The sequence below is a fragment of the Pholis gunnellus genome, assembly GCF_910591455.1.
Source record: "Pholis gunnellus genome assembly, chromosome: 1".
Lineage (NCBI taxonomy): Eukaryota > Metazoa > Chordata > Actinopteri > Perciformes > Pholidae > Pholis > Pholis gunnellus.
The window spans coordinates 4,773,001-4,795,032 of NC_136528.1; the positions used below are offsets into that span (position 1 = coordinate 4,773,001).

The 22,032-nt window shown below is 46.4% G+C and overlaps 1 protein-coding gene across 1 annotated transcript; it reads right to left on the minus strand.

Moving 5' to 3' along the window:
* Window positions 1–359: 359 nt before the first annotated feature.
* Window positions 360–21,706, minus strand: kctd15b (potassium channel tetramerization domain containing 15b; the record flags this gene model as incomplete). Its single annotated transcript, XM_079166036.1, has 4 exons — window positions 360–518; window positions 9,892–10,197; window positions 15,042–15,186; window positions 21,504–21,706. The coding sequence occupies 4 exons, from the start codon at window positions 21,704–21,706 to the stop codon at window positions 360–362; spliced, it is 813 nt and encodes a 270-aa protein (XP_079022162.1).
* Window positions 21,707–22,032: the final 326 nt, after the last annotated feature.

Here is a 22,032-nt window from a genome sequence, read left to right on the forward strand (position 1 = left end):
GTTGTGTCACTCCAAAAAGGGTCAGAATTACAGGGAAAAGAAATCAACCAGTCATGGTGCTAACATGGTTCAAGTGAGCTGCGTGAGTCGAGTCGTCGTCGTCGTTGTTTTCATCACAGTCCCAGATTCTTCGGCCGTCATTTCACATAATCTGACACTTTTCTTTTTTTCCCCTCCTTTGTTTGGTACTACATTCCTCTTAAGAGTTCCGCAGAGGCGGCGAGGTTAACCAGCCTCCACTAATACTTCGGTATGTTGGGGGTGGTTGTGGTCTTGTTGGGGGGGGTTGTTCGGGTTGGGGTGGTGTGGGGAGACAGGAGGAGTGTTGGTAGGGTTGGCAGTCCCTCTCCCAGGATGCTCTAGTCTAGCGGTTCCTGTTTTATCCTGATGGGCGTGTTGAGGGAAAGATTCCGCCGGTCCTCGCGACACAACACGTACTCGCTGAACTGGGATGAGTCCACGCCGCCTCCGCAAGACGCCGCCACGCTGAAGCCTTTCTGGAAAAGACGCTCCAGGACCTGAGGACAGACGGGGACAGTGAGGAGGGAAGGTAAAAAACGGCCATTAATAATTGAGACAATGTCAATAGAGCTAAATTTAACTGAGAAGTATTACTGATAAGAGATACGGGTTTCATACTCTTTTAAAGATAATTATTTTAGGAAAGGCGGTTATTATTAGAGAAGATTGATACCACTCTTGTGTCTGTAGGTAAACGTGAAGCTAAAGCTAGCTACCGGCTAACGTAGCTTCGCAAAGGTAAATAGCTACTTTAGCTAATTCCCAGTAAAGTGGCAATTTGTCTTTCTTACACTTTACTTTTTGTACAACTGAAACAAACAAGATACAATGTGTTAATGGTAGGTGGAACTTGCTAGCAACAGAGCCAAGCTAGCTGCTTCCCAGTCTTTAGGCTAACCTAAGTTAGCCGGCTGCGGGCGGTAGCTTCATATTTATTATACAGACACGATAGTGGTCTCAATCTTCTCGTCCAACTCTCTGCAAGAAAGTGAATGAGCCTATTTCCCAAAACGTCTAACCTTTCCATTTAAATAAAAGTACATTTTCTGTGCGATAAAAAGCTTACTTATGCACTTGAAATCAGACGGTCCACCACATAGACAACGATGACTTATAGGAAAGTATCGTGGTATCGCATTACCAGAACTTTACAGGTTTCTGGTGCAATAAATTGTCATCAGCAGCAAACATAAGTAAATCTTGGCTAGGTACCACTTTGTAATAGCCATCCATCATCACATCAACCTCGGCTCTTTATCAGTCACAACATACACCGTGTGTCATTAAAGTACACCCCCCCCCCCCACTCGTCCTCCGATCACACGTTAGTGATGGGATAAAACCAGGGGGCACTTCGACATCAACACCACCTCTGCAATATTCATGCTGCCTGTGCTGGATGGGCTACTGAACCGAGGGGCATGAGCTCAAAGGGATGAGGAGAGCAGGAGTGCGAGCGAGGTGTGTTAAAGGGGGCTCAGCACGGTGATTACTGGAGCTCCTAATTTGAGTAATGAGGCCGGGGTGAGAGGAGAAGCGAGGTCCGTGAGCGAAAAGGAGGAAGAGCGACGTGCGGGGAATGAGGATGGGGAGTTGCGGGCGATCCATGCGAGGACGTGTTGCAGCTACGGGGAGAGGAGCCGGAGACAGGTTAGCCGTCGAGTCCAGAATGCAGACACGCTCAGACGCAAACATGTGAACTCCAAGATCCCCCTTTTTTCTCTCCTCATCTGCTGTAATCCTTGTGGGATTTTTTTTTTTTGGAGGGGGTATATCTAAATCCCACTGCGAGGAGTGCTGTGTATTTACTTATTCCCCCGTCCTTTTTAATGGAGTGTGCAGCGCATGGAAATGAAAGGTCTCGCCGAGGGCTATCCCCTCCTGCCAGATACAGAGCGAGAGAAGTTCACACAAAATAGATCAGTTTCTTCAGATGCCCACACACACACACACACACACACACGCACTCGTGGCACAGAATGACCTCTCTAATTACAGAACCGAGGGCCCCGTCGGAGGGCGAAAGAATTGGGGCATTTAGGCCTCCTCCGTCCCAACTGGGGATTAAACACACAAGCGCAGATGATATGTGAGCTGTAGAAGGCAAACTTACAAATGCAAATTACAACATTCACACTCACTCACAGACTTGTTGAGCGGACCTGAACCCACACCCCACTTCCTCGTTAAACTGTGGGGCTGACATGCTGCTTGTAAGCATAAATGACTACTTGGAAAAGTTACCCCCCACCCCTCCGCCCCCTCCTGTTTTACGTCTTCTGGCCATTCTACAGCAACAACAAACTGCAATTTGGGAGACAGAAGGGGCGGCAGACAGCTGATGGTGAGGACGGCTAATTAAGAGACCTGCCCAAGCATCAAACACTCCCGAATCTATGACAGACGACGGAGGAGCCTAACGATTATGGAAATGATATTACATAGCCGTCTTTGATCGTTGCATCACATTGCATTCCCCCCCCCCCCCACCCATCATCTCTTAACGCGTGTGGGACCGTCATGTTCGGCGATGGATTTGGTCACAGAGGAGCATGGCCTGATCAATAAAGATAGTCTGAAAACACTTTTATCATTAATGCACGGCGACACTAAAGACTTAAGGATATTATTACAGATAGTCGTAACTGATTCAAGGATCCTGTAATGACTATAAGAAGCCATGAAAGAAGGAAAAAAATAAATGTTCACATTCAGTTTGACACAGTGAATTAGTGCCACAGGGGGGATAAACAATACACTGAATAATTACGATGTATCCAAGCAAAAAGGTTTCAATGTCCACGGGACAATGTCCTGAAATCAATCCCAGCTGACAACAGAGAGTAAAGCACCCTCTTAAAAAGCTAAAACATGTCCTGGTGGCTCAGTTCAGCAGCACAACACACTGGGGGCCGCAGGCGCTCAGATCCCAGCTCATGTTGAACTCGCACAGATTTTCTCCGCTCACTTTCCCGCCTCACTCGAGCGGAACCGTGGCGAACTTTCATTCCGAGCATTGGTGATTTCCCGTGAAATGGAATTGCGGCTAATTATTCCTCCCCTTCCCAGGGTTGAGGAGATGCTCCGACTATGCTTGAGGTGTGTCAATATCGTATTGTTATCAACACGGGGGAAAGTGAATACGGAAGGGGTATGGCAAAACTTTACCAAAGTTTGCAACTTCTACCCAGAACTTGAGCATTTCTTCTCGGCTTCTTTGTCCTGCGAGTGATCGCAGTCAGCAGAGAGCCAAATGAAAAGCTCTCTCTTCATCCCCCAGTGATCCTCGTACATTTGAAACACAATCAGCCATTCTCACTGTTACGGGGTTGACTTGGCCGCACAGGGATCTGCCCCCAAAAAACACGTTCGGCGTACAACCGTCTCACGGAGCTGCCACTCAATCTGGGGTCGCAAACGAGGGGGGGGGGGGGGGGGTTGTGAGCGGGGCTGTATCCGCCTCGCGTGTCTCCAAACGCAGCCCAAGATGGCGGGGCGGGAATCAAAGTGGATGATGAGTCTCCGGGCTGGAAACCGGAGCACCATGTAATATTGATGGCCACCGGAGCGCACGCACGCACTCGCATCACCTCTCTCAGGAGGTGCCGGGATATATGCTCGCTCCTCACGGCGCGGGGCTCAGGGTTGATTGACGCGTTTGACACACGCACACTTGAGATAGGGGCCGCGCTCACGGGGGGGGGGGGGGTCGCTTTTGTTTAACTATGCACGGTCTTTAATATGTGACAAGGAGCTGCTAACCGCAGTCTCTGCATCGCGTCCTCCGCTTGTCGCAAGCATCTGGCGCAAAGCAGCCGAGAAGCTCCGACTCCTTCTAATTCTCTGAGCCATCTGCCAGCTTTTTGGAGGAATCACAAGCGACCAAAAATAATAATGTATTCTGATTGCATTTGCGACACATTTATCAAGTGGATTTGTTTGTGGAGCCGACGAGACTGAGCCCACCGTTAGAAAGGGACACTTTGATTTAAAGTGTCTTTATGTATCCACACAGTAATTTAGTGACCCTAGTGTAAGGTAAGTACAGTTGAGACAACAGTGTGAGGATGGAGGATCTCACACCATCGGACTCGTTCAGTAACCTTTTTGTTATTCATCTGTGGTTTCTGGCTTTATGATGCGAAAACTATACGTTACCAGTGGAAGAAACAAAATACATAACACTCAAGTACTGTACACAGTTTTTAAGGTGCCTGCACCTGAAGGGACAGTTAACACCTACATCAAAAACACATGTGGTTCTTGATAGAGATATCGGCCGTACAGATGTCTGCCTTCTTTCCTATATAATGGGACTAGACGGCTTGTGTTGTAATTTTGAACTTCCTTTGAGCACATTAAACGAAACAGCAATGTCTCTTTCCAGAAACCATGACCCGGTCACTCGAGATAATCCACAGACCTTGTTACGAGCAGCTTCATGTAGGAACTATTTTCTTTCTACTAAACTGCACACAACCAACCGACCACCTTAAATGTATGAAAAGTAATGATGCAATAATATAACATGAATTAACACTAAGGGACATTCTTAATTATGAGTAATAAAGTGGCATGTCCCACTCTCCTCTAAGGTTATTTTTTCCTTGTTGTTTGCCTTCAGTTGTTATTTCCTGTTTTATTTTGGCATACTCACCGTTGCCTCTCTTTTCACATACTTCACTTCCTTCCCCTGTGTGTTTCCCACATGTGTGATTGTCTGCCCCGCCCTGATTGTTTTCACCTGTCCCTCGTTTTATTGTTTATTTAGTCTTGTTTGCTCTCCTTTGTCTGTGCAGCTTTTTAAGTTGCTGTTTCAGCCGTGTCTCCTTGAGTATGTGTGGTGTGCTTTAGACCTTTCTTTTGTGTATTTACAGTCTGCCTTTGCTTAGTGTTTTTAGATAGCTTGGCCATTTTCTGTGCTGGGAATGAGAATTGACATGTGCCCAGCCCGTTCTCATTCCCAGGGCGTCTAAATGCCTTTGTACGCTTTGTCTGATATCGACACACGAGGCACCCTTTAACTTCAGTATGAGGCCCACCAGGCTTTAGTAGAAAGCCCAAAAATGGTGGGTGGAAGAGGAGAAAAATGGGTCAAACAAATACAAGACTTTTAACCAGAAGAACTGTGTTCAGGCTTAAACCTAATAATGTGGTTTTGTTCCCTAAACATAAAGAGGTTTTGTTGCCTAAACCTAAATAAAGTGGTTTTGTTGACTAAACCTTATAAAGTGGTTTTGTTGCCTTAACCTAAGTTTAGTTATTCTAAGCCCAACTGTGATTTTTCTCCTAAACTTTACTTTGTTGCCTAAACCTAAGCAAGTGTTTCTTTGAATTCCCAGCATTAACCAAATGTCCACTGCGACCGTGCGCTGGGCTACCCCGCACATTAAAAAGTGAAGCCAAAGAGTCTGACAAAGCGTCAGTATGTGACGAGTGGGAATGACAACGTGCTGGTGTACGGTCACTGTTTTTTGGGATCTCTCTCCTCTCTCCGTGTCGTGTGTTTGAATCCAGTTCCTTGTGCTTTCACCTGACAATCCAATAAATATGATTTTGAATACAAGACTAACTTGTAGCAGAATTGCTTAACGGATCTGAATACCTCTTCCACCACTGATGCTTATATTTTATGTGACATAAACATTTGTCCTCCAGGTGTATCTCCCGTCTCCAGTTGGCTGCAGCCAGAGTCACTCTTACAAAGATCTGCTTTCCACGACCTAACCAAGCTGCATCCGGCAGAAACAATATTTCTGGCGCCAACTGCTGAAACTGTCAGCGGACCCGTCGTCCAGTCTTTACCCTCACCGTACTGCAGGTTAATCGGCTGCCTGTTGGGGCCTCGTAGCCCACACAGGCATGTACAGAGAAAACCCCAAACCGCAAGCGGTGTTAATGTCTTGCTCTGCCGCTCGGGCCTCTGAGGAGCACAGCGGAGGTGTTTGTGTGGCCTTGTCTGCTCTGATGAGCGGCGCTCTCTCTTTCCACCCGGGCGCAGGATTGATGGAGTGGCAGTGTGACATGTAAGAGAGTGTTGCGACGCGTTGCGTTTGCCGCCTGGGCAGCAAAGGGGGGGGGATTCTCTACGGCCGCCGCCGTTGTCACATTGATGAAGGACGGATCGGCTCCGCTCTGATCTGAGTGCTTCATCACGGTGATGTATTGAGCAGCGGGGCCCCAGCTCCAGCTCTGTGTGTGTGTGTGTGTGTGTGTGTGTGTGTGTGTGTGTGTGTGTACACCTCTGTTGCTCTTTGGCTAAATGTTTTCCCTCCGTTAAGTGCCTTTTGCTGCTCTCCGTTTCTCCCCGCTGGATCTACATCACAGCGCAGGTGGTTCGCATTAATTCCCTAAATTCCAGTCATGACTTCATGGAGAAGCACTCGCCAAGGTGGAGTTGTTTATCCTCGCTCTCCCCACGATGAAGGACTGAAAGAGGGGGCTGACTTTACAGCGTACACTGTGATATCGTAAAACTTTCCCTCCCAAGATTTTCTATCTGATGGAAACAGTTAGTATTGATAAAGTACTAAACTAACTATAAATGGAAGATGATACAATAATGTATCAGCCTAAGGAGCCCTTGAATATTACTGAGTAATTGAATGAGATATTTTACTGTGAAGTATAACCACGTTCTCTGACCTTCGGGGTGTTTTAAGTGAATAAAAAGCCGAAAAATAAACTGGGTTGCTGCATTGAGAGACGTCATGTTGCCTCATTGTGACCGAAGTATCACAAGGTCTAGCGGTTTTTCCAGCCCTGGGCCGGACAGCAACAGTACCTTTTAGTTCAATGAAAATGTTTGAGCCGACAGTGATCTCTCTAATGAAAACTCAAAACAACACGTTTTTAAAAGTAGTCACATGTCCATCTCCCTCTCGTTGTCAAAAATTCTCCGCTCCAGACAGCTCTGCGTCTGCCCCCCCCCCGGCCACCTCTTTAATTCTTCCTCTATGGGCAGGGTGCGGTTGCTTTCCCCTGGGTCGGGGTCCAGGGCTGAAATAGGATCAGAAGCTCATTGTCTGGCTGGTGAGACGAGGATCACTTTCCCAACCTTCTCATACCTTCACGCAACAATGAGGGAGGACAGAATGAGGGAGCTGTTTCGAGGCATCTCCCCTTACAATGACAAAACACCTCCATCTGCTCCCCGCGTCCTCATCTACATCGACTCAATGAGCCGGGCCCCTCCACTCTGCTTGCATATGTGTGTGTTGTTTTTATTTTTTAACAGAATTGTGTGTATCTGTGTGTCTTAAAGGAGCCGACAAGAGTAAAAACACACCGTAACACCTTAACCGAGTGAGGCCATACAGTGAGGCAAAGGGGAAACTCTCTCTCCGTCAGTGGTTTGTGTGAGAATCTTCGGCTCACCTCGCCTTCAGAGGAGCGGCCCGATTAAAGAAAAAACGAAGCCGTAAAAAAAAAAACCTTCTTTCAGACCACGTTAGTGAGACGCGCTCACATTCCGTAACCAGTCTCACTGGTAAACAGAGTGGGAAAATGTTGTGTTAGTTGATGCGGCCAATTAATTATATTGCAAGTCATTTAAAAATCTATAAAAGAAGTATAAACCGGTTTAGGCTGTTTGAGAAATTGTAAGTATGGTATTAAAAAATGCAATACGTGTGTTTCAATCGCCTCGAGCGGTGTTATATTGGAGTCTTTTTTTTTAAATAAAAAAAAAATAGGAGCTGTGTCTTAAAAAGGAGTAAAGCGTAAATTATGCATATTATTCCCCCCCCCCACACACACACACTTTCCATTCCTCTTCTTCATTTTCTTTTCTGCAGGAAAAGCATGGCCGCAGTCCACGCGTGCTTTGTCCCGCTCGCTTAGGCTCTCCTTCCCCGGAGGTGGTCTCTCGCACGCCGGCAGGAGGGAGGTGGAGGTGTCAGAGCGCGCTAGCCTGCCTGGGAGACGCTCCCTCTGGGTGCCGAAGGGAGCTGCGTGGAGGTGGGGGAGGCTCATCTTATGTGTCGGCCCGTTCGTGGCTGTGGGCACCGGAGTGTGTTACATCGAGCCCCGTGGTGTGAGGCTGTTATGTTTCCCCCCCCGCGGACCATCTCTGGGTAACACAACTGCAAAAACTAGTTTTTCTGAAGTTGCTTTTTGGACGTCTCGCTGCTTTACTGCGCTCCGTGGTCAACCCAAGGGGATCTAAGTCAGGCTACCTGCTTGAGAATAACATACAGTAGGCCTGCAGTAAAGCAATGAGCGGTCACACTACGGTACTACTAAAGGACAATCTCACATCTCACATCATGCAAAAGCCACTTGGGAGAGAGAATGAAAAACTTCACACACTCCGCACGCCCACCATTACCAATGGAAATCTCTCGACCAACTGACTGTAGCTCCATCAGAGTGGCTATTATCTCTGTTACTGACAACGAGCTATTATCTCCACTGTGGCAAAACGCAGTACAAAGGGCCACAAATCACGCCAACTGCCTCAGAGCAAAGTGGAACGGTGGAATTCTGGCTCTTAAGCAATGAAGAGAAGAAATACCTGAAAAGACCTGAAAATAAAAATCTGCAAACGGACATCTGGACGCTATGCTAGGCAGCTAAAGCTCAGTGGAGCAGTTCAGTCGCCGCCAAGGTCTCTGGTTGTACAGTACAAATGGCAGCCAGGTGTGCATGAAAGTGTTGAAGGGTGGGTGGTGAAAAATGATTTGCTCGCTCAGCAAAACCCTTCGCTGGATTAAATAAAGGGAGCGGGACTGACGCCATAAAACATCCACGATGCCAAAGCAAACATAAAAACCACAGTGTCGAGACCAAACATACGCAAGGGTTTCATTGCAAGATCACGAGGAGACCTGTGCATTTGAGGGGAGACGCTACAGGTGAGTAGGGTCAACGCTCTAACTAACAGATTTTGCTACATTTCCAGAACAGAAATCTGAACATTGGATAAAGCCAGGTTCAGAATTGTTGTTTCACTTTGTCGACATATTAGAGTCAAGGGTTGTCACTTAGGGGATCTGGGTTTTCTCTGTGTATCACTCCATAAATCAGAACTTACTGTCATTGGCCATTAACAAACAAATCAATTTTGGCCATATTTTTAGAAATAAAATGTATAAATCAGGTTGTGAATGACATAAGAACAAACTCCTCAGAACAAAACCCTCAGAATATAGAAAGGAATAAAACTAGAAAGTTGGGTGTATGTAAGTGTTACTGAAGTGGAGATTTGTGGCTCAGATTTTGAGAAGAAACTCGTTTTGAGAGAACATTCTACTGTGTATTGTAAAATGACATATATTTTGAAGACACTATAGGTGAATAGAGTAAAGAACAACAAATAACAAAAAGATTTCACCATGAAACTATCTCAATTCATTACTTACATTAAGACAATTACCTTTTGTATTACAAGTTTTTTGAAATGTTGCAAATGAGGCATTATCTAAAGGTAACTTTTGGTGAATTTAGTAGAAACCTACAGATACAAATAGACAAAGTAGCAAAATAAACATTTAAATGTGTACTTTGGATGTTTTCTTTCCACTAGTCTGAAAAAAGACAAGTTATGGAGGCAAATCAGCCCAAAATCTCAAAATTGACCATTGTGCATGAATAACAATGTTTTGCCTGTAGTGTCTCGCAATAACATATTAGCTGTTTTTTTTTTCTTTTTTAGGTGATATTATAAATCACAATTTTAATTCATACATCAGGAACACCCCACCAACAGAAATACAGCTGGGTTACTTCTATCACTAATATGAAAAGATTAGTACTGTTGTCAAATTTTACAACTACATTAGTTTTGCATAAGTTGCCTAGTACTGTATGAGTTAAATGTGCCACATGCAGAGAGTGAGAGAATGACAGCAGATTATTAGTATGTGTTACCTGGACAGAGTTGAGCCTGCAGTAGCCATTGAGGGGGAAGCGGATGACGTGCGTCGGGTCCTGGTTCCATCCGGCGTTGACCGAGTTACACATGACGTCTCCTGTCTCCGGGAAGATCTCCTCGATGAGGACCTTCTCGCCGCTCAGGGCGATCCTCTCGCCCAGGTCGGGTGTGACGCGGACCACCAGGCAGTCGCAGGGCTGCGCCATTCGCCGCTGCTCGCGATCCTGTTTCCAGCGCTCCAGCTCCTTGATCATGGGCATCAGCTGGTAGTAGCGTGCCTCCTCGTACAGCAGGTGGAAGTCCTGCACAGGCAGATGAGTGCAGTGAGTCTGGGCGGTCCTCGTGGCTTTACGTGTGAGTAACGCACTGCTCACTTCGCCACGTGACAGCTCATCACCAAGGTCATCAGGACAAAAATCCTACTCATATACAGTATTGTGCAACATCAATATGACAGTGATAGGAATATTTACAGGGCATCCCGATGGCTTCCCCACAGCAACTAATGACAGAGTGTCCTTGAGCGAGACACTTAAGGAATAATTATTCCACGAGTGCTGTTCTGGCTGCATCTGCACTTTGACCAGATAACTATGATAACATGATGAATATGTTCAAGATGTCCAACAATGTCTAGAATTCTTTAGGAAACAGTTATATGTGAGTCTGATGCCACCAGTGTCCTTTGTCCTCACTGATTGTTACAAAGAGCCATTACTAAGGAGGCACCATGTTGTTGACCCATAAACTTGTAGTCAGCGGTGTAAGTGCCCTCATGGTGCAACGTATCTACGAGCAATGGTTCGCATGATATCTTACGAAAAGTAATACATTTTCTGCGCGTTTTCTTTTTGTGGTTTGGGTTAAAATAACTAGTGGAGTTACAGAAGTACGGATGTTACATGACTACGGTTTGGAAGCAGCCTTGTTTGGCATTTTGGCCATCGGCATCGTGGTTGTTGGCTGTCTTGGTTTTAGGAATTGACACTCGAGGGTGGAGCTAAGTACATCCGAAGGCTTTTTAGACAAACAAAAAGGTGAGAAATAACTTCCATGAACTGAAAACACCGTGCGAAAGGGTTAAAGTTGTAGACAAAAACACGGACAACGCTGTGGTAGTTACCTGTCATTTACAAGGTAGCCCCGCCCTAAATCACACCCTGCTTAATGGTCTATTTTACTCTAAATGGATCATAACTTACTAAATGAACATCATGTTGTATTGAAAAATACTTGAAACTAGAGATTGAGACCATAAACTCATGTTTACAATGTTTACTGAAGTAATAAATCAAGTAAGAAGTAGAGTCATTTTCTCATAGACTTCTATACAACCTGACTTTTTTTTTAAGCCAGAGGAGTCGCCCCCTGATGGCCATTAGAAAGAATGCAAGTTTAAGGCTCCATATTGGCTTCACTTCTCAGACCCGGAGGTTTCTGCCTGACAAAGTAACGTGACAAATAAATCAATGTTGTGACTTCTGGTTACACATGAGACCCTAACAGCAGTCTCCTGGACAAAAGTCCGATGTTTTACACATGCATCCACCCTGACCTCCTCCCTGTGTTTGTCGCTCTTTATGAAGAGCAGAGTAGTGTTCAGCGTCTCACTTTCCCCACGTAAGACATCTTCAGGAAAGGAGAACAATAAACAAAGATCGGGAGAGATGGCTTTCCGACCAGCAGGACAACACTCTCCATAAACAAAGCACAGCCATGCTGCAGCTCTCCTCCACAGTAGCTCTTGGCAGAGCCGCGCTAGCCTTTAGCATGTTTCAGCGAGCCGACTCCAGAAAGGCCGTCGGTGGGGCTCCAGTGAAGTGGGATGGTGCATTCCTGTGTGCAGACAGTCTGCAGCAGATTGCCTGCCTCTGCCTCCTGGGCAGGGCTCGCCGGGGGCCAATCGCCCCGGCGCTCTCGCCTCTAATTTCCCACAAGACCAGATGGCACTATCATTCGCTGCCGTAGAAAATAAACACAGGGAGGCAGAGGGTTTTTCGCTAATGGAGGCCGACGAGGAGGTGAAGAAGAAGATATGTGCAAGTGAACACGAGGACAATCAAGACCAAGGAGCATGCTAATGTATTCCTCATATGGAGGGAGTTTTATGTTAATGAGGCTCGTGGCCTCGGTGTTAAGCTCCTATTAGAACAAGATTTAATTAGGCCGCACGTAAACGCTGCAAATATCTCTGCTAAACAATTAGTAATGAATAAATCTGTGTTCTGATTAGTGTTTCTCAGTGACAAAGAATGACAGCTTTATTCACTCTTAGTTTATGAACTTTTATTCTTACATGACGTTTCCCTCCCGACTGCAGCTCGTGTCAGTACACGGACGCCGTCGAACCACCGATAGATGCAGACAGAGGTCGCTCGCGACGGCGCCGAATCTAAACGCCCTTGAAAAAGCGAGGCACTGTGTGTTTTGTACTGCGGAAACGACATATGTTTCGTATGGTCTGCATCATTGCTAGCTGTGGGTGTTGAGCCCTGATCTAAAAAGAGAATTTTGTTCTCTTTCTCCCCCCCTTCTCACCACTGCCAGAGCGTGGCAGCAAACAGCATATTCATTAACCCCGCTGCTTCTGTCAGACTCTTTAGCCTTGAAAATTCTCCCTCGCCGGTTTCACCCCATCATCTAAACTGCGCCTTCATCTGAGACGCCCATGCACATGTAACTCCATCTGGACGTGCGTTGACGCAACACATCTTAAGCTGACGGTCTAATATTTAAGATTTCAGAACACGAAAGAAGTGTGTGTGTTGGGGGGGGGGGGGGCTTTTTCCCCCCTTATTTTTCTCTCCCTGTCTTTTTTTCCTCTCCCGGCCCTCTTTGCTGCAGCTGACAAAACTCATACTGAGACGCTCCCCCCTTCGGGCAGCTCTCTGTATCAAAGTGTGGCTCCTCATCCTTCACAGGTCTGAAGCCGCGGATGGATATGTTTTTAACAGGGGTCTGTCTGCGAGGCACTTTTAGTCATCCCGAGCGGGTGCAGAGAACAACAGAGCGACCCCAAGCGCCGAGGTGAGGATGAGAGGGAGGCTCCCGTCCAGACTGCTGGAGCCGCTGCTGTACACGCTGCCAGCTCTGTGTGTCGATTCATCCCTCCGATCCCCGTGTCCAGACAGCCCGTTTGAGCTTCAAAATAATGATCCGACCTGATCGCCCGCCGGCAAGGCAATGTCTCGGGGAAGGACAGAGGGAGGGAGAGAAAGAGACAGAGAGGATGGACGGAGATGGAGAGGAAGATGGAGAAAAGGGACGAAAAACTGTCACGATGAGGGAGTCGGAGGACTGAAGCCCACACAAGTAGAGGCTTGCTGATTAAACACGCCACTGACGAAAAATCTATCCGATTCCCATCTAATACACAGCACCCACAAAACAAATGACAACACAAGCTCGTTCCTATTATTTTCCCGCACTAAATACCTAAAGAAACAAAGCATTATTGATTTAAAGCGCGACACAAAAGGCCCGAGTAAAAACCGACTCTTAACGGTTCATAACTTTGCCCTCGATGTGACTGAGCATTGCTTACACTCTTGTGATTAATTGAGGTTTGAATAACGAGATGAGGGGCGGATTTTAATGGCGAATATTTTTGCTCCACTGATGTGGGCTGGAAACATTTCTTTCCCCTATTCTGCTCAGACTTTCACATTGATTTAGCAAAACACACAGCGCCGTGGCTGCCAGCAGCAGAACAGACCCGGCCCTCGGGGCGACGGCAAGCCTGATTGTGTTCAGATAAGGACATGCTCAATTCCGCCTCGCACTATTTGCATTATTTTTTTTTCTTCTTCTTCCCCGGCTTCACGCAAATTGAAAAGGTATGCAGATCAACAAGGGCTTATGCGAAAGAGGATCATAATGAGTTGAAACAATGAAGTCCAATGCGTTCTCTTCAACCTGATTGGACTGTCAAGACTTCACAGGAATAGGAGGGAGGGGGTGGAGGGAAAGCAGGGAATAAGAAGGGGAAAAACTAATCGGCACTGAGTCAGGCCATCTATTTTGCTGAAAAATATGCGTCGCTTTCATGCTGTGTTCTGTTGTCTGGGGTTTGGCTCTGGTTCAGACTACGCGTGAGGCCTGCCGAATTTTTGCCCCTGGCTCCGGATGGCTCGGCCTCGCCTTGTTCCCTCGTACGGGTTATACGGTTATTTGGATACTTGTTGGGTGAAACTTAGCGATCATTTGGGGTCTTTCAGCTCACTGTTTTGTTTTTTACTGAAAGAAGAGCAAAGAACGACACTGAAGGCTTTTCTCCATGGGAAAGACGTTTTTGGTATTTTTAAAAAAGTGCCTGGCCTTCTTCAAACAGTTTCCAATGACGGCTTCTCAGACCTTTCCGTGTAGCATCTGGCAAGTCAGGTTGGGGAATTCTACAGTTCACCCTACAGCGGATTAGTTGATACTAGGCCTGACAGAATTTGGTTTGTTGCCATGTGCTTCGGATCATTTAACATTGTGCGATAACGGACATAATATACTGTTTCAGTGTTCTTTCATGCGGATGCTTTAACAGGAGCAAGTTGTGTGCGGCCTTAGATGTGGACATGGACGCAGAGAATGTTAGTTTGTATCAAACTGCAACCATCAACCAACACAGCTGCAGCTCTCCAGGTGGGTCCCTGTCACTGTCAGCGAGACTTGCTTTCTGAGTGGGAGTTGGTCATCAGAGGTAACGGGGGTAACAGAGGGGAGCACAGGCTATTTCACCTGGCCTCACCTCTGTGGAAACCACTCTGAGTGAAGAACAACAGCTCAGGGCTTTGGCACACATATCACATCATTGGGCCATGCTACAGTTAGCCAGCTAGCATTGTACCTCTCTGCTCCAAATTTCCTTTTTTCCCCCCCCTCCCAAAAAAAGAAAAAGGTTTCCTAGTTGTTGCTTATGCTCAAACCCAAGGTAATTAGTACGTTTGAACGGGAGGCAGGTGAGTCTGCGTTAGGCTCTGTCGTGGTATCAGGTCTATTGTGAAAACATGCAAGCCCCTAAGAGGGCGGTAAACATAATAAATACACATATTCACACTTTGGTGGATTATCTTGGCAAAAATCTGGAATCTGGAAAGGTTTTTCGAACTGATGGTGCCGGCAAGTCCGAACAAACCAGCGCGGTGCGGATGTGTACCTTGAAGTCATCTGGAAGCAGCAGTTTGCTGGTCCTGAGGAAGCTGAGAATGTAGCGGAATATCTCTCCGTCCCGATCTATGAAGTAGTGCTGCTTCAAGCTGTCCAACACGATGGGCTCGGTGCCGTTGAACAGGCGACTGATTCTGGAAATTGAAATACACGCACACAGACAGAAAAACAGAGTGAGCCAGCTCCCTTCGAATGCATGAAACAATTACCCTCCATTTATTTTTCAATTTTATTAGCACTAAGCTTGAAATGCATTAGCATCCCAGGTTGAAACAAGGGGCTTAAGGCACCGTTTCCTCCATTCCAGACTTGTTTGAAGTGTCCCTTCTGCGGAGAGATTACAACAACACACACGCTCGCTGCTTGTACTTACAGAAATTAATAGCATGAATGTGGCATTACAGCTCTATTATTCCATCTGGCAGAGAGGGGGGGGGGGGGGCAAAACGGTGGAGGTCCACATACTTCTGTGAGGAGGACGTCAGGAGAAAAGGTATTTTACCCACTTTGTCATGCGAGAGCACTTGCTGCTCCCCTACCGTACTGTGGGTACTCTGCACTATGAAATGAAACTACATTTCCATCATATTCTGTTGCCATCCATGATTCTAAACCCGGACACATATTTCAGTGAAACTGGGCCTCCTCGCTGAAAATGAAATCAACATATTGGCCTTTGAAAATGTGCATTTGTTGCCAGGGAAACGTGACTCACGCATCATTTGTCATCATGGACAACATGTTGCATTTTTTGGTTCTCCGATCAAAGATCCACATTTTAAGACCGAGAGGGGAAAAAAGAGAAAATCAAAGCTGAAAGGATGAAAATAATATCGCCTGAAATGACATTCATCATCTTTTCCTATTACAGTAATAACTCATTAAAAGCTAATCAAACAGTATGTTTGCATTTAACCTTTTAAAAACATTGTCACAGACACTTGTTGCTGGCTGTGGCGTCGCGCATTTAACCCCTTCCACTCGGCTGCTGCTGTATTAATGGTTTGGTTGAAGTACGTTGGAGCTCATCAAATCAAAGAGTGGGAACTGCTGTTATCTTTAAACTTTCATCATGCCTGGAGATACCCTCGGACAGATATTAATTTCTTGGCACTTACCTGGAGGTCTCGCTGCTCTCTCTCTAACTGATCTAATATTCTCTATCTATTTCTTCATTTGCATATGCTAAACACCCCAACTCAATCATTAAAAGCTTCTTTTTTTTTCTTTTAGCATCTCTAGAATATTGAGGATGTAGTTTGTTCAAGTGCTTTCAAATGTTTCGCAAAACTTCTGTTCTCCCGAAGCTTGAATCTTTGGAGCTCCGAATTAAGCTTTGAATTTGGGGACTCGTTCCGAAACAAAACTTCCGTCTCCCTCGGCAGAGAAACCTGGAAGGCCTTTGTCGGTGTGAATAAGTCGCGTCGCGTTGCTGCACAACTCGCGCTTGATGTTATCACCGTTTCGATGCGATGAGCTTTTCTTCGACGCAGTAACAGGTTCTTGGTTCGAAAGTCAAAAGTTGTACGAAAGTGAAAATCTGGAAAAAAAAATCAAAAGCCTACCGATAAGCATCGGTACGTCCAGCTGCCTCCATGGGCCCTGGCTTTGTCAAGCTCTATTATAGAGCAGTGAGCAAACAGCAGGGCTGGCTTTTTTCTCTGAATTTACAATGAAAAGCCTCAACTTTGTCCAAAACGCGTGAGCTCGTGTTTTAACGGTTGTATCAGGTGACCCCCCCCCCCCCCCCCCCCGCCCCCGCCCCCCACGATGTGTCGGCCGGACGCGCTGAAGCCACCGCGTCTCTTTCTCTTTGACTTGACTTGTGTGAAGAAGCAGAGCAAAGATGGTTCTCTTTCACCCCCCTCCCTCCCTCCCTCACGCCATCCTTTTTCTCCCTTTCTTTCCCTCCTTCCGTCTCCATCCCTCTCCCTTACTCGCTTTTCTCTCTGGAAATCGATGCAAAATGCTTTATAAAAAACCAATACTCATCTCCCTGTTTTGCCCGCGGTGTTCCTTTCTCATATGGTCTTGCAATTCTTCCAGCTAGAATTTCACCATACCCCTCCAGGCTAACTCTGTTTTTCATCTCCACTTTTTTAAAAAGCAATTAAAATGCTGCCTGTTTTTCTTTTTCTTTCCCTCTCTTCCACTCCCTTCACTCTCTCTCTCTCTCTCTCTCTCTCTCTCTTTCTCTGTTGGTCTTCTCAGTTTCCCCCCCCTTTCAGTTAAATCCCTGAATTGGAGTGGTGGTGGGGTGGGGTGGGGGGGGGGTGTTTTTAACAGGTAGGGAGAAAGACAAGTGTGTGTGTGTGTGTGAGGGGGAGGGGGGGGGGGGGTGTACATGGAGAAATTAAGAGAGAAGACTCACAAATGGACAAGCTGAATTACGGGGTAGAAAGATGTGGAAAGCTAGACAAAGAACCCAAAGGAGAAAAACACGGAGAACATGAGTAAAGAGGGACAAAAAAAAAGAAGGAAAAGGGGCAGAGAAAGAAACAGCATATGAGAGCAGAGCGAGATGAAATGACTGAACTCCATAGAAATACAGAGTGAAGGGAGAGTCAGGGAGAGGGAGGGAGAGTGGTGGGTGTGGGAGGTTATCAAGGACAGGAACAGCTCAGATCTCCCACCCCAGCGGTGCCAAGTGAGGCCAGGCAGCGAGGGCAGCATAGGTGGGCAATATCTGGCAGCATCCACGCCGCAGCGGCTTACAGTCGGCCGGCGGCTCAGAGCTGCCAGAGATGTGTCTGCAGGAGGTATGTGTGTGTGTGGAGGGGGGGGGGGGGGGGGGGGGGGGGGGGGGTGCACAGAGCAGGTATCGCTCTCTCCGTAAGAACTGATGCTATCTGGAAAACACACTAATGGCGGCTGATAAATGCGAGCCGCCCCAGCAGCTTCCTGCAGAACGAGACAAACACAGGCGAGGGACGTCGGCGTCCGGTCCGACATCAGGGACCGATCCTCCAGAAAGCTCTGGGGGTGTGGCAGAAGTTTCAAAACGAGGTACACATTTTTTGATTTTAACGAAAAAACAGCAGCACATGGTCCTCATCATGTAAGGCCCAATATTTGCCTACATGGGTCCTCGATGTTCATAGACTGTCACTGACTCTCACACTCAGCTGCAGCTTGGGAAAACATTTCATCTGCTGTTTTGGAGCTTCATAACTTTGACTCCTCCTGCGCTACAGCAACAATTAACTCTCATTATTATTTCATGTTCAGTGATTAAAACTAAAAGTCTTATCAAACAGCTCGTTTTTTTACTTCAGATCACGCCGCGACGTGTTAGTGCCATGTAGTCTCTTTAAAAAAGCAACAACAAAAAAAAAGAACACTCGAGGCCTAACAATGAAATGGAATAAAAATGAAAGGAAATATAGCAAGTGCCAACTGTAAATTACCAGATATTGTTTGCCATGTTAATTCATGGGGATTTCTGCGACACCGAAAGAGCACGAAGCCAGTTCGGATCTGCCGTCCTCAAAGAGGAAATAAAACATTCCCCCTTAATTTCCTCAGCTTCTGTTCAAGTGACTGCTGAGGCCCTCCTCTCTGAGAGCTACACAGAGCGTGCATCAATGTTTCATGACCCCTTGTCCCTTAATATGGCCCGCGCAGAGGAAGATGAATGGCCGCACATTACTTACTAGACTAACTTTCTCTTGGCATGCTGCATTATTCAGGGGCCAATCTGTTAACAGTGATCATCAACTCTAAACTCTTGAACCCCGTCTCTGCTGGCCGTCACGTTTCTTGTGTGTTTTTTTGTTTTTTTGCCGTGGCGTGCGCCGCTCGAGCGGGACGTGGCCGAAACGCTGTGTTTTATCTCTACTCCGGTGTAATTGTTTTTGCTTTCTGCTGTCAGCCATTATCCTAATTCACACAAAAAGCCCCCCCCCCCCCCTCCTTCCACTGGCTCCAGTGGAAAGTGGAGCCCCGAGGCCAACTGTACACTGAGGAGGCTGGGAGAAAGAGAGAGAGAGAGAGAAAGAGAGAGAGCGAGAGAGGCAGAGAGTGTGTGCATGTGTGTGTGTGTGTGTGAGATCCAGAGTGAGACAGACACAGAAGGAAGGAGAGGGAGCAAAGGAGCATGTGTGAAAGAGAGAGAGAAGAGAGCAAAAGAGCACTAGAACCTACACTCACACTGGTTTCCGGTCTTTACTCTCACTGTTAAAACACTGTTTGGGTTCTCTGACACGACTCTGTGCCCCATTTGCATGGTGCCCTGCGTGTCCATGCCCACACCCCCTCTATGGATAACGTCTTTGTAACGTGCACCGGAGCATGAAAAATAAATATATAAGAGGAATCAAAAATAACAATGCACAAAGTACAAATATTAAAAGAAAATAGCGCTGATTTTAAACACCGCGCTTTAAAGCAGGGCTATGCAATTTTCAGCACGCCTGGCTCAACCAATGGCACGCTGGCAATAAGTGAGCAAGAGAGTTTTTTTCTCATCCGAATGATCGAATGACATCTTTCACGGCCATTTGCAGCTGCGGCCTGTTATTTACGGTATAGTTACATTTGTTTGTTTGTTTTTTCCCCCACCCGCCTTTTTTCCACAAAGATCTGCCCTCCTCTGCCACTGATTGGCGAACACTTCTTTTCAAGTTTACTGCTGATGAACATAATTGTTGGAGGGTTGGTGGAGTTAATGTTTTCAACTCAGTTTTGGAAGGAAGCCTTCTTGTACGGTGCTGTCACATATTATTACAATGTCCTGATTATGAGAGAACAATATTTATTTGCATTTTTCTATGTGAACTAAATTTTGATGTGCTGTCATGATTAAACTTGGCTCACTGATTATTGCGACAATGTAAAAAAATACACACTTTGTATCTAAAAGGCTTTAAAGCAAATTAAAAACCTCCGTTCAGAACCATTAAGCTCCGAATGACATTAGCACATCGGATTCAAATAGACCTTCCTGTCTCTGTTGCTCCTGGACAGACCTGACGTTGCAACGAAAAACAGCGCCTTCGTAACGCAAACAATAAAAGGCCCTCGTCTGGGATCTGCTTCATTCTTCATGTTACCAGTCAGGAATAAAAGGAGACTTGTCAGGGATTTCCTGTCAGCGGCCTCTGTGATGATCAAGACTCTATATCACCAGGGGGATTACGGGGATTGTTTCCTGTGGCCAATTCCGGCAGCTTTGCCAACAACATGGCGAGTGTTTAACTTGGCCCACATGGGAACCTGTCAGCTGACGCAGGATTGAAGGCTGCGCAACGTGGCAAACGATGAGGAAAAAATCAGTGGAGAACAGAGATACTTTATCATCTACTTGTTTGCGGATGGAGCTAAATGCGTGAAACAAAGTGGGAGGGTGGATTACCAACCGCTCTTACACAATCTGAATCATCATGACTAAGTCCTACAATGGGCATGAAAATAAATAAAAGCCCGTGTTTGCTGTGAGAAAGAACCAGAGAGAGCAGGAGTCCCTTTCTGTTACCGTCCACACAAACACTCAGCTTTTAGGTGTCGACGTCTCAAAGTCTGACTGCAATACAAGCCATGTTCTGGGTTAGAAAAAATACAATGATTATGTTGTATCAGGGAATGGAATGAAACTGATACACCCTGTATTGGATGCATCTCATGAGAATGAGCCCCTGTGTTTGAACACTAATAATGACTGTGAAGAACATCTGATGGTGGTAACCGCTGGTTCTAAAATAGTCAAGGATAAAACTTAATATGTAACACGACAATGAGCTTGATTTTTATCCGATTTGTCTTTGCCTTCCTAACAGCACCCTGATCTATACTGAGCAACAACAAAAAAAAACAGTGCTGTGTGCACAGCAGGAATGTGTAAATTCACAATAATCAGAATTTAAACATGTGAAAGCATCTGCACCTGACAGCTTGACAGCAGCTGGATTTCAAAAATACAACTGCTGTGTGAAAGTAGATTAAAAAAAAAAAAAAAGCCTTGGAGGTATTTATCAAACAATTAAAATAATCACGAGTGAAACCAACAAAAGCAATCAAATTCATCGTTTAAAAATAATGACAGTGTCCCCACGTGGTTTGAAAATATATCAAACCGGTAGCTTCTGCGATTGAATGGTATAGAAGTTGACAGAGCAGTTGTCCTAAAGCCAGTCAGGTACTGTACATGACTTGTTAACAGCATAAAGTCGTAATGAAGACACACAAACAAAACATGTCACCATTGATTCACTGACTAAAAATGCTAAATAAAGCTGTTAAATAGAGACATAAACTGATTGAAATCTACTCGCAGATTTATCAGGAAAATCATCCTCATGTGCAAAGAGAAGGCTTTTTTTTTTTGCATGATGAAGACTTCTTCAACAAGATGCAAATCCACTCACTCCTAAACACGTCCGGTAAATAAGACAAACGATCTGAATCGATTTAACCAACTCCATCCTCGCTGACGGCCAAAGGGAACGAGTCTTACCTCGAGTCCGGGTACTTGGTGAGGGTCGCCAGGCTGCTGGTGTACATGTGTCCCCCGACGTCGATGTGCACCGGGGCGTTCGACTTGGTCAGCTGAGCCGGCAGGGGGATCCCCTGGCAGGCCAGAGGAGAGACCGGGGACCGGGTCAGAGACAGCCGTGACATGCTTCTTCCCTCCTGAAAGCAAGTGTAGAGAAAAGCCATGGGAGACGTGGAAGGGGGGGTGGGGTGGGGGGGGGGGCAGAGCCAGATCAACAAACGGCAGCAGCAGCGGCGGCGGCGGCACAGTGATACCCTTACACCGGAGGAACTAGATCGGATCCTCTCGGAGCGGCATCAGATCACTTCCACGTCTGTCTGGTCGCATATTTAGCCGGGAAATTATTGCCACCGCTCTAATTAACTATGTTTGCATCTTTTTCATGCAGCACCGGAGGCGAGGATGGGAGGATGCTTATTAGAGAACCGGGGGAGGGAGAGAGAGATGGACAGATAGAGAGGCAGAGAGAGAGAGAGAGAGAGAGAGAGAG